The sequence below is a fragment of the Danio rerio genome, chromosome 1, assembly GCF_052040795.2.
Source record: "Danio rerio strain M-AB ecotype USA chromosome 1, GRCz13ab, whole genome shotgun sequence".
In the NCBI taxonomy this organism is placed as follows: domain Eukaryota; kingdom Metazoa; phylum Chordata; class Actinopteri; order Cypriniformes; family Danionidae; genus Danio; species Danio rerio.
The window spans coordinates 43,396,562-43,410,324 of NC_141021.1; the positions used below are offsets into that span (position 1 = coordinate 43,396,562).

At 35.3% G+C, this 13,763-nt stretch overlaps 1 protein-coding gene across 15 annotated transcripts in view; it reads left to right on the forward strand.

The window, feature by feature from the left end:
* LOC147837446 (uncharacterized) overlaps positions 1-13,763 on the forward strand; it is a 287,795-nt gene that overhangs the window by 235,869 nt on the left and 38,163 nt on the right. For 5 of the 15 annotated variants that reach the window (XR_015476785.1, XR_015476782.1, XR_015476792.1 and 2 more), the window contains one exon: positions 11,662-11,820. The exons of the other annotated variants lie outside the window; for them this stretch is intronic. Coding sequence is in view for 1 of the 5 variants with exons in the window: in XM_087237469.1 (XP_087093595.1) it covers positions 11,662-11,673 (12 nt within the window). In the remaining 4 variants the exon portion in view is untranslated. Of the gene's footprint in view, positions 1-11,661; positions 11,821-13,763 lie in introns of those variants that run through there. 15 annotated transcript variants of the gene reach the window in all.

Sequence of the window (13,763 nt, forward strand, 5' to 3'; positions counted from 1 at the left end):
CAAGGCGAGGTCCGGATTGGCCAATCGGGAGGACCGAGAGAGTTACCGGTGGGCCGGTTCATTTTTTGGCCACGAGGGCCGGTATTTCTTGCTGCTTGCACTCTCAGCAGTCGCACTTTTTTTTTCATTTATTTATTTATTTGACCATAGCCTCACTCTTTTTATTTATTATTTTACCGCAGCTCCGCTCTTCTTATTTACTGTCTCGCAGCCCCATGAGCAAAATGCAGATTTCAGGGTATTGATTATGTAACAATCATTCCGGCCACACAAGCGTAACAGCCTTAATGTGGTCCAGTGTTCAGCACGTTGAATTACGACGTCGTTGATCCGTGTTCCACCTTTGTTATTTAACGTAATCAAATGAAAAATCAAAATGAGAGATTTATTGTTTGCTCTTTAATCTGAATGTTTAAATTGAAACAGGTTAGAAACAATGAAGTGAAGAAACAGTGAAGAAAGGGCTAATGAGATTTGATTCAATTTCTTTATAATAGCTGTTAATTCTAATAGGCTAAACTGTTTTGCTAATTTATTTGTAGCTTTTTCTAATGTATCCTTTGTAAATAATAATAATAATAATAATGATAATGATAATTATTATTATTATTATTATTATTATTATTATTATTATTATTATTATAACTAGACAGTAAAGTTCGTCGAGACAATTTTTGACAGACAGACAGACAGATAGATAGATAGATAGATAGATAGATAGATAGATAGATAGATAGATAGATAGATAGATAGATAGATAGATAGATAGATAGATAGATAGATAGATAGATAGATAGATAGATAGATAGATAGATAGATAGATACTGTAGATCAAGCTAACTTAGTGTGAATTAGCTTTTATTTTGAAATAGTTTTAATTTGATGCTAGCATGAATTAGCATGTTTCTAGTATGTTGTTAGCATGATTCTAGTATGGTTTAGCATGTTGTTAGCATGTTTCTAGTGTGGATTGGCATGTTGTGTGTCTGATTCTTGTATGTTGTTAGCATGATTCTATGGATGAGCATGTTGTTAGTCTGATTTTAGTATGGATTTGCATGTTGTTAGTCTGATTTTAGTATGGATTAGCATGTTGTTATGGAGATATCCCCTATTTTCACAACCCATTGTTGACAGGTGTGTAAACTGCATGTTTATATTCTGCAATTAAATTGCATTTTGTTACCAAATCTATTACTTACCCAGAGTTTCATCAAAGCAACTTAAACTCTGCTTTTCATTAACAAAGCTAAAACATTTCTTTTAACAACATTTAAAGTGGTGTTTAGAAAGATGATAACCCAGGCTTAGTGCAGTGTGAAAAATATTATGCTATTATATGGATGGTGGCTATGCAGCTATACAGCTTCTCATGGAAGGAAGCCTAATTGTGTTGCAGTTTATGCTGCAATGTAATAGGATCGTGTCTGCATTTGCATCTTACATATTGATGGCAGCATATGCTGGTATTAAAGTGATTCTCTCTGCGTGGGTTCTTGCATGGCTTCCCCTCAGCAGTACTTAATGATAGATGCACTGCATGCAATTTAATTTCACCTGAAAAATTCTCATGGAGAAATGCTGAGGGTATGAAAAGACAGGCTCGTCAAAGTTTTGCTGGGACTGACAGATGTGGGAGTTCATATTGTTTTAGTGCTTCTCACAGCCATACCACAACATAACATCAACACACACATCATTATGACAGACATAGGCACATGATGAAATGCAACACACACACACGCACGTAGAAACTCTGGCCATAATAGAGACAGAGATAAGTGTTTCTTTGACTGACTCAGGGGGGAAATCACATGGAGCAGAATTTATCAACTGTGTAATTGATCTATTGCTTGCTTTCACACACTCATTCCAGTCTCTCTCTCTCTCTCTCTCTCTCTCTCTCTCTCTCTTTAAATGTATGTATAAGCTCACTGTAGATGTATGTATTTGTTTGCAGTTCCAACGAAGATATACTATGTCTTATACATCTTTGATTTTATGGCAGTGTGCCTATGAAAGATTCATAAAAGCTGCACAGAATATATTATTCAGTAGCACAGTAAGAATTTATACTTTTTTTTAGAGGTGGAAATAGTGAGAAGTACAAGTATGTTTGCAACCTACAGTACTCTCACTGGCTTCACAGAATTAACCACGGGGAGTCCTTTATTAAAACTAATTATAGTTTCATAATTAGGTGATCATAGAATGGCTAATAGATATTCAAGTCTTTGAAAAATTTACTTTTCCTTGGTTCAGTTTTAATTTGCTTAATCATTTATACTCTATACATCTTATTATACCTAAGCAATACATCTCATCTTACAGTATTAATTCTACCATATTTAATATATATTCTACTCCCTTTGTCATATACACTATACATATCAACATGTCTACCCATTTAAATCTCATCATATTTACACATACATCTCATCAAATCTACCTTACACTTCTCATCATAAAATTTTATTTATTTTATCACATACACATTGTGCATCTCAACATATCTACCTTATATATCTTGTCACATCTACAATAGACTTCTCATCGTGCTGCTTAAAGGACCATCAGTTGTGGAAAGAGTACTAAAAAATATCATTAGTCAGACCGACCTCAAGATACGGACACTTTATAAATGTACATGTGGAAGCATTAAAAGTGTCACAAAAGACAAAATCATTACACACAACGTCCAAGGGACTGTTTAGACCACATACTACTGATGAGAACATGAAGGATACCTACTGAATAGTGACTGAAATCATCTTAAACAATCACTAAATCCACTACAGAATGTTACGTTTTCAAAAAAAGGCACAGATTGTTAGCAAGTGTTAGCATATTATCACAACTAGGTTTTTGCCCCTTAGTTAGATTTTGCTCATCATGTTAAAGGGCCATGAAACCCCCTCGTTTCAGCAGGGTGTTTTCACACCTCTACTTTGGAAAAAGTCAGAAAAGTGGGCGTGTCCAGCTCTGTTTAGGGGGAGTGTCGGAGGAACTAAATTGGGATGGTGCGGGAGTGTCTATTTGGGCATGCGCGAGTTTCCGTCAAAATACACACACATGAGAAAATGATGGTGTTTAACCTACATGGACATCTGTAGTCAAATTATTTGCCAAATTATTAAATGTTGGACTTTAACAGCAGTTTGGCATCTTAATTCAGGGAATTCATTCATGCCCCTCGCGACAAACGTGATATTTGATTCGAGGATCTGCTCTAAGCGTGTATTTTTCATGCAATGTTTGATACTGCATGGCGAATGAGAGAAAAAAAAAACTCTGCATTTCCTGGAAACTTAGATGCACACGGCAGGTAGTGTCAGAAAGCCACGTGTGTTATTCCGGTCACAAGGTGCTATGTTTGCACTCAGTGCAATAGTTAACTTAATTCGATACGAACAAACTGAATAAACAAAGAGCACTGGTCGCTCACTTACCAAATCTGTAGAGACAGGACAATCACCAGCAACTAGAGCCGCGTCTTTATGAAGAGAAGACTAACGTTACAAGCGAATCCGGATTTCAGCGTTTGCAGATGAGAACAGCTCTCAGGTAAACAATGTTTCTCCTTAGACACGTAAGTTATTGTTGTCGAGCGTCGCGTACACTGTTAATCCACACGTGAACCAGCTGAGCTCTCACAGAGAGAAAATGAAAACGAAACTTAATGGCAGCAAACTATAAAAGCAACACTTCACGCTTGTTTTGTCAACACAACGTGGCGTCTCTGTGGCGTAAACACGGTGACACTAATGAATATTAATGAAGTTGCACAATAGAGCGCGCTGATTGGTTTGAACCAAGCCTTACTCATGCATTAATGCAACACACTGCCCAGTCTGCACGCTGGAATACACGCTATTATGTCATGACCGTGAGGCAGCTTCAAAAATTTGTTTCAAACAGGAAGTACGAATTTGCTTGAAATAACGCAAAAACAACCAATTTACACTTTTTAGGGAAATATAGGTGTCCTAATAGTGTTTATAGCAGTGTGGGAAACATATACGACTGTCAACAGCTCAAAAAATGTGTTTTGGTGTTTCGTGACCCTTTAAGGCATCAGCTTGCTTTCTGTTGGGTGCATATATGTATTTAATGGGTTCTCATTTTAAATTAATCCCACATTGTAAATTTATAGTCCATGAAAGGCAAATAATTTTACTTACTCTTGGAAACACCCTTAAAAGAAAATGTCACTTTTTTGTAAGCAACATTTTTAATTGGCAGGGTGTAAGGTGGAATCCTTTTCACTGTGTAGGACATTACTTTTAGATGGGTTGCTTTTTACTTATACTTTGCGTAGTATTTAGAACAGATACTTTTACTCTCACTAAATATTTTGGCAAGTAATGGTACTTTTTACTTGAGTATGATTTTAACTGTAATATGAACTGTATTTTACTCTAGGATAGTTATGCGGTATGTTACTGTATTTTCAAGTTGCATTATAAACATTACTGTATTTTACAATAAGGACATACATGCAATTCTATAAATACATAGGCAGCAAGATAAATTATGCTGTAAAAGTAAGTAGTGTTATTTTCTGTACCTGATTTACAGTAAGTTACTGGTGAACTGCTGCCAGCAAGTTACTGTAGATTCTACAGAAAATTGTTAACAGTGTAGTCCGACTTGACCTTGCCTTGTTTGTTAACCATATGTTTTTGCCTGTCTAATGGAAGTTATTTTTGTTTTCAGTTGTGGCCTGTGCATTTACAAAAAATAAATGTGATTTAAATAAATAAATAAATAAATAAATAAATAGACTCAGCAATGGATCAAAACACTTAATTAAAAATGAATAAACTTCACTGCCTGATTGAGACACAATTTAAAGTGGGTCACACACAGGACAAGATGCACTTCATCAAATCACATTGTGCTTTAACACGTCTTTAAAATATGAACATTTATTTTAAAACAGTATTTTAAATGTCTGTACATGTGCTCAGCTGCAGCCCCTCATGGCCTTACAGTACATTTAGATCTCTTTTAATCTAGTTTTATGGTTGAACAATTAAATGAATAGGTCTATTTAACTGAATATATTCACATCATTTCATACCCAGTTGCCTTGGCATAAGAATTTGGTCTTTATGCCTGTTGCCTACCTAGTTTTGCTGCATCCAACACAGTGATTATGACATTGATTATTTGCTCACCGTCTAATCTGACCAGACCTTAAATCTGGCCTTGTTAGTCAACGATCAATGATATTTGCTTCCCCTGCGTCTGCTCATAATGCTTCGACTCGTCAGGATCACTTCATGTCTTCATGTTTACCATTCAAAGCATCTTTTATATAAATCCAAATTCAAAGCATCTTTTTATGTAAATACACTACATCATACCTACGGATGTTTATTGCTATATGAACCCTGTTCATTTAATCATAATCACAATCACAGGAAAAATAGATCAAAATAGATGGCATTAACATAAATTATTAAGGAAACTACTAATAAGATAAGGTAGTTGGAATTTTTATAGCTTCAAAAAAGATTTAAAGACTACAATAAATCATAATACATTGGTAAATAAATTAGAAAGGTATGATTTTAGAGGAGTAGCCTTGGATTGGATAAGCAGTTATTTAAAAAATAGGCAAAAGTTTGTCAGCATATTAATCAATTTTTAAAAGTTGTATAAATAAATATATATATATATATATATATATATATATATATATATATATATATATATATATATATATATATATATATATATATATATATATATATTATTAAAGTAATATAATGATGAATAGATGTGATTGAAAAAGGATCAAATAAGAAAGGTATGATGAAATTTCAATTAATGGGTGTTTGCAGTTCTATGTATTGTTTAGGTCTGTGTTATAAAATATAAATGTACAAATGGAATCAAACATATAATAATGTCAAAGATGTCAAAAGGATAAAATATGGCTCAGGTAAAACTCTTATGTCTCATCTAAAAAGAAGAGATAAGTAAAAGAACAAATAAGTTTAAATAATAGACGAATGATGCGTGTGGTAATGAGGTGGGAAAATAATAGGATTGCGCTTCATCCCGCTCCATTTTCGACCATGTTGAAATGTATTTTTGGTAAAGAAGTTTTATGTATGATATTTCTGTTCAAAAAATAAATAAATAAAATCAAATAAAGTAAAATAATGCTCAAAAAAAAAAAAAAAAAAAAATATATATATATATATATATATATATATATATATATATATATAAAAATATATATATATATATTATTCTTATTAACTTATAACCATCAAAACTCATTAAGTTTGAGACCCTTTATATTTTCTCAAACATCTGCAAACTACATTAAAAAACTATATATATATATATATATATATATATATATATATATATATATATATATATATATATATATATATATATATATATATATATATATATATATATATATATATATATATATATATTTACATTTACATTTAGTCATTTAGCAGACGCTTTTATCCAAAGCGACTTACAAATGAGGACAAGGAAGCAATGTACACAACTATCAGAGCAACAATGAATAAGTGCTATAGGCAAGTTTAAGGTATATATATATATATATATATATATATATATATATATATATATATATATATATATATATATATATATATATATATATATATATATATATATATATATATATATATATATATATATATATATATATACAAAACAAAGCATTTTACTGCCTCCAATACCCATATACACATTATTCATTCATTTTACTTCGGCTTAGTCCCTTATTTATCAGTGGTCGCCAAAGCGGAATAAACCGCCAACTATTCCAGCATATGTTTGATGCAGCATACCTTACACTCTCCCATTCAGACACACAATTATACACTGTGCCCAATTTTTGTCTTTGGACTGTGGGAGAAACGTGAACACATGCAAACTCCACACAGAAATGCCAACTGGCCCAGCCGGGACTTGAATCAGCGACCTTCTTGTAGTGAGGTGACAACCACTGAGCCACTGTGCCACCCCCATTTATGCATTATTTGGCATAAAGCTGGCTAGACGTTAAATTTTGGTCACCAGACATCATAACCTAAATCTAACGTAATATTAACATCTTAGGGCATAGTGTGCCTGCTGGGCAATAACTAAATGCACTACAGAATTTTACGTTTACACACACGTGGACAAATTACATGTAAGTGCATCAGCATCTCTGATCTATAGAGTATATTTCTTCATATAATGTAGAATGCCACATCATCTCACATACTATATCTACCAAACTGATCATACTGTAAATACACTATACACATAACTTATATATCCACATTACACATCTCATTGGGTCTGCACATCTTGCCTCCGTCTTTACTTTCACCCCCGATCCAGCATATTCTGCATATTTTACACTATAAATAATCAAATCATATTCAGATGAATAATTAAAAGCTCACTCAATTATTAAAACAGCAAAGTCTGCTTTTTTTTCTCAGACACCTACTGACCCTTAATATTAAATTTGGTCATGTGTTTTTTGAAGTGTTCTCTGCTCTACAATACAAAGAGAAGAGGGGTCTAACAAAGAAATGGTGATCTTTTTGTGCTAACATGCTATTTTTACATATACTGTGAACATTTATTTTGATTATTGTGTAGTGATGAATGAACAACAAAGACCAACTACAATTATGAAAGATGCATGTTTTCCTCTGTATGGTTTTGAGATTTCTGTGTGAGTGTGAATGGAAAAATGGGCTCTTAATCAATATGAAGAGCGTTAATAGATTGGTAGAGGCCTCTTTCACTGACCCCAATAACTGCACAATGCTGTAATTAGTACACTGTAAATTATACGCTGAAGACGGATCTGATTACATAATGCTTATTAATCTATCTTTCTCTTTGTGCTCTGTCTTTCTAGTGTAATTGTACCTACATTGTCTGGCTTGCTTGATTTTACAGCAAAGTCTTAGTCAATTTGTATGACATGTGTCTTCAGAAATATTCTTGAGACTGGTCTTTCAACATGGTACAAATGCAGTGATTCTAATTTCAGCATAACTAAGATGGTGCAAGTACACTACAGCATTTTTTTTCAAAGGAACCACATTCTTATGGATGCTAACTAAAGCAGTGACTTTCTTCATTCATTCATTTTCCTTTGGCTTAGTGCATTAATCATCAGGGGTCGCCACAGTGGAATGAACTATCAACTGCTTTAGCATATGTTTTATGCAGAAGATGTCCTTTTAGTCACAGCCCAATACTGGGAAACACCCATACACTCTTGCACTCATACACAGGACTGTATTAACATTAGGGCTAGGCAGGGATGAATCCCCAGGGCCCATAAAAGCAGAGGGCCCTTGAATGACTGATTAATTAGTTTGCGTCACGCAGGAAATTCCTCTTTGCGTTATACTTTGGCAGGCTGTTTAAAAACAGTGAAGCCACTAGACTATGGCTCGGAGTGGCTGTAGCTCGATCAGAGTTTTGAATAGGCCTATTTAGTCCCCAGTAAGGGTAAATAGATGTCCTGTTTTTCCACAGGAAATTCTCTTATTTTCCAGGGCAGGTCCTTATTTGAGCTCTACAACAAGAACGGTCAAGTCAAATGTGGGCTAAAGCGTATCATAGAACTAATAATAAAGTTGAAAACGGTATCCATTATTATGTGTAGTAAGAGAGCTCAGGAAAGGCAGAATCATGCACAATGGACTCACAACTGAAGCGCTGTCTCGTCCGCCACCACACACCTGCGCAATCCTAACCTCTCATAACTGAGAGAGTTTGCCACCAAAACAAATAGCCTACACAACAGTTATAAAAATGTCCATTGCCTCAGAGTATCTACCTCAAGAAAATACATGGTTTAAATCTAATGCAAAAATAATAAAATAATAAAAAACTGCAAATTATAATTTATTATAAAAATAAATAATAAAAAACTGCAAATTAGATTATATAATAATATAAGTTACCAAATGAACAACAATAATAATGATAACAACGAAACAAAAAGCTACTTTTTAGAGGTGATAAAATAAATGGGGCCCTTGGGTTTGCTATAGCCCTGCTCATACACTACGGCCAATCTGTTTTATTCAATTCACCTGTAGTGCATGTCTTTGGACTGTGGGGGAAACCAGAGAACCCAGAGGAAACGCACGAGAACATGGGGGAGAACATGCAAACTCCACACAGAAATGTCAACTAAGCCAGCCAGGACTAGAACCAGCTTCCTTCTTGCTGTGAGGCAACAGTGCTAACCACTGAACCACCGTGCAGCCCCTCCAGTGACTTTCTTTCTTCATTCATTCATTTTCATTTTGGCTTAGTCCCTTTATTAATCTGGGGTCACCACAGCGGAATGAACTGCCAACTTAAATCTGATTTATACTTCTGCATCAAGCGCACGTGTATGCTCTGGAGCAGCCTACGCATGCTCACATAGCCCTCGCGGGGCCATCAGCAACGCTGTCGCGCACCTCTCAAAAATGTAATTACATGTTGCAACCATGCGTAGCTCAAGCTCTGTGATTGGTTGGCTTGGTAGCGCTGATGAGCCACTTAAGGAACTCGATTAAACGAGTGTTGAGTCCCATGAAGGAGCTCTAGATGGAAGCTGTTGTTTTGTGTTTGCCTTATGGTTGAAGTTGTTGCATGTCCACCGATTCCTGGCTCAAAATGAGCAAGTTTGAGCCACTTGTACATTAGGAAAATGTTCAGAAAAACAAAACACCAGCGAAGAAACTCGACACAGAGGAACATAAACACGTACTGCTAGCTAGTGTTTCTAAAGTGTTATTGCAGAGCAACACAAACAGCACACATAAGTATAAAAGCAACCCAACACTGGGAAAAGTGACTTTCTTATTCTATGATATTTTATCAAGCTTGTGTTCTTAAACGATCATCAAAGTAATTCACCATTAGCTTCGCAACACGCTAACAGCCTTCTTTATTCTAATTAGTTTCTAAAAAAAAATAGTGCTTTTAATTTCAGCAATTGACATTATACACACAGTAACTTCTGCTTGTTTTTTTGTGTGGTTGTTAAATATTGTCTGTTTGATAAGCTTTATTAATTCAACATGCAAATCAACTTGAGGCTGAGCACTTGAGACCCACTCGTTTATTTTTCTAATGCTCTGTCATTCAAATGACAACTGACATGTTTGTCAAATGCTGTCTCAATGAACATTTCACACAAGAATCGTGACTGGCCAACTGCCCTGACTGCGAGGCCATTTTGTCATCACAATGTGAATCACAATGTGTGAGAACAGTAGGGATGCGCTGCCAGGAAGTTCACTAGTTATTACTTGGTTTTAATAAATCAAGGAAATACACTAGCAATGAATAATATACACATGCATATGCTTCTGCAGTCTTAAAAAGTTTGGTTTTTATTGGCGTTGATGATTCCATGAAGACCCTTTAACATCCATGGAATCAGTCATTCAAACCTGAGTGCAAGCCATGCAATCGAACCAAATGTGAAAGCACCCTCAGACATATCATAGCATCTACTATGTATATTTCTGCTCTCCGGTGACTTGAAGTGCTTTCTTTTATCCTCGTTTTTACAGTAAGTCACTTTGGATAGCATCTGCTAAATGAATAAATGTAAACATAATGTAAATGGTCAGTCACATAACCTGAGGTCGGTTATTTAGGCCACTCATGGATGGAATAAACCCAGTGCTGATTCTTACTCAGCCTAGTCTAGAGATGAACACACACACACACACACACACAAATATACACAAAAATATGTCTAGAACAGTGATTCTGAGGGCAAAGCAATGATCAGATGTGGGTGTTTAACTCCTAGAGGAATTATGCTACCAGATATGGCCAACAGAATGTTAGCTGGCAGACACACGAGAGGCTTATATTTTAATTGGCTGATAAAAGAAAAGAAACGAGTGTCTCACCTTTTCATAACTGTGACAAGATTTGTTTTAATTTATTATGATGCCAGTCTTCTTCTTGTCTCCGTGGAGAGGCTTCATTAATTTTGCATGTGCCTGTTTTTTGTTAGAGTGTTTTTGTCAGTTCTCCACCTTTTCTGAGTCAGGTAGATTTGGTAACTAAGCACTTGTGGGAGATCAAAGGAGCCAACTGGTACTAATTATTTTACCTCAGAAATGTCTCCCACTCTCGCTCGCTTTTTTTTTTGGCACAGGGCAAATTATGAATGATTTAAGCTCTCATCTGTCATGCGGAGACCTGTGTCAGGCCACTTGGGGGCGGATTGTCGGCTTGAATTGTGCAAGGGGAATTAACGTGCCTGGTTCTCTCTGAGGTCAGTTCCTCCTGCTGCCTCAAACCTTCCTCAGGGCCCTGATATGCTTTGCTTCTGCTTATTCATAATAGCATTAGACTAGACTTTTATCCAGGAGCATTAGGGCTTATTTCTGTGTGAACAGATGCATGCCAGCCGATTTTAAATCTAGAGAGGGGTTTTAAAGGGACTGTCAGTCAAAACATATAATAAGATTATCTGTGGTTCCGATGTTAAATCCATCTTCCTGAATGTTGCGTTTCATATCAGGTAAGATGGCTTTCTATGCCTGTATTGCAGTCAGGTTTTGAAGTCAATAGATGAAGAAACAATGAGGTATTTATTCATTCATTTTCTTTTCGTCTTAGTCACTTTATTAATCTGGGGTCGCCACAGTGGAATGAACCACAGGGAGAACATGCAAACTCCACACAGAAATACCAACTGACCCAGCCAAGACTCAAACCAGTGACCTTCTTGCTGTGAGGCGACAGCGCTACCCACTGTGCCACTGTGTCACCCATGAGGTATTTTTATGTTTTTAATTTTAAAATGAGGGTCAAAGCAGACATTGGTCATACAGTAGGCAGCCATTGAAGACCATAGGCAGTAATCCCACTTTATACTATAATTACTGACAACTCTATTTTTTTGGACAACTTTTAGTTTTTTTATTAAGAAAGATCCAATACAACACTCTTAACATTGTATGGCTAGAGAAAATTACATCTAAAAACCCCTTGAAATGCATAATATGTAAGACTTTTAAATTAAAATTTCTAAAAAACACTAGAAAATAAGCAAAATATAACATTCTTCTAGTGCAGTGTTTTCCAGCCCTGTTCCCAAAGTCACACCCACAGTACACATTTTTGGCAGCTTTCATACTTACTGTGCTTCATATTACCATGATGATAAGTTTTCATTGCTTATGGATTAAAAGAGTGCTGGATAATTTCTAAATATTGGTTTGGTCAAATTTAAATAGATCAAAAAAGGATCAGAGCCACTAAACCTTTGTTTATGAATATGAAACTTGGCTAATACATAAATTAATTATATACACGTTTCCCAAGTTATCTTTAGAATCATTAAACAACCCAAAGAAAATATCTTTAAAACAAAAGAAAAGGTCATTCATAATATTAGATTGAATAAACACTAACAGATCTGACCAAAATCTCTCTGTGTAGGAGCACTGCCAGAACAAATGCATATTTTTTTTCTGAAGAGTGACAAAAGGAGCAGTTCACATCAATATCAGACCAATATCATATCATTATATTTTTGAAGACAGGCCTTAGGCCTTAGTAGGGTAACATTTGTAAATCAATTTAAATGTTAACTATTTTACTTTATTAGTAATCAGATACTTGTGAGGCAAAGTCCATACTTTCTCCCATGGAAGATTTTCAACACTGTTGTTTTAATAAGGTATTGCATAAGAAATTGTTATTATCTCTTTCTGGAAGACGCCTCTAATTTTATTGTTAATTTTCTGTTGGTCTTCTGACAGTATCATCAATATGTGCATTTGTTTGTCATGAATACACACCTTCTAGTGACAAAAATGACATACTTTGTCTCAAAGGGCCATGAAACCCCCCTCTTTCGGTTCAAGTCTACCAAAAAATTTTGGGCATGACCGACAGCAGGAGAAAAAGAGGGGAGCAAACAGCTGTTGTTAGTTGGGTCACAAAATGAGACACAAACCATGAAGAGACCCATGATTTTATAGTTTAAAAAGTACATAATGCAAATCAAAAGTTTGTAATGCAAATAAATAAGCAGTAAGTAATTTAATGTCCTGTTACATTTGCTATTCATAATTTCATATACACAAAACCACAGTTTGTTAAATCATTAGAAAGATAATCATGTTTATATAAACACTATAAATGAGGAGGACTTCCTTTCTTCTCAATCTCCGGGTCTGAATGCAGACACAGTGAATAGCAGTGCAGCAGGTCTCTTGCCTTGTCTATTCCAACCATTAACCCTGTCGGAGGATTTTAAACATAGGCGAACACAGCAGCACATATATAGTTGATGTGTCTGAATGGTAACAAACTCAACTGATAAAAGACAAAGTTCGCCATTCTTTAATTCTCAAACAGCTTACTCAACAAAAATGCTTGCTCTAAACCAACAGCTTTGCTGGGTCGGCCCTGACAGCATCACAGGGAAAACGTGCAACAAACCCCATGGATCATAGAAACAAACACACGACCCGTGGCATCTCACCCAGTCATTGTGTCTTACAGCTTAGAAGGTCTGCCTAGCCTTCGGAAAGCACGTGCTCTCATGAATAATTAAGAAGCAAGGGTCTTCTCATTTAGGATAAGAAAATTCTGCTATGGACAATAATGAGAAACTGATGCGTCATCACTCCACTAGCAGATTAGCGCTACATGACTGATTTTGGTCCCGCCCCAAAAATTATTTTAAACCCGGAATATGAAATAAGCTG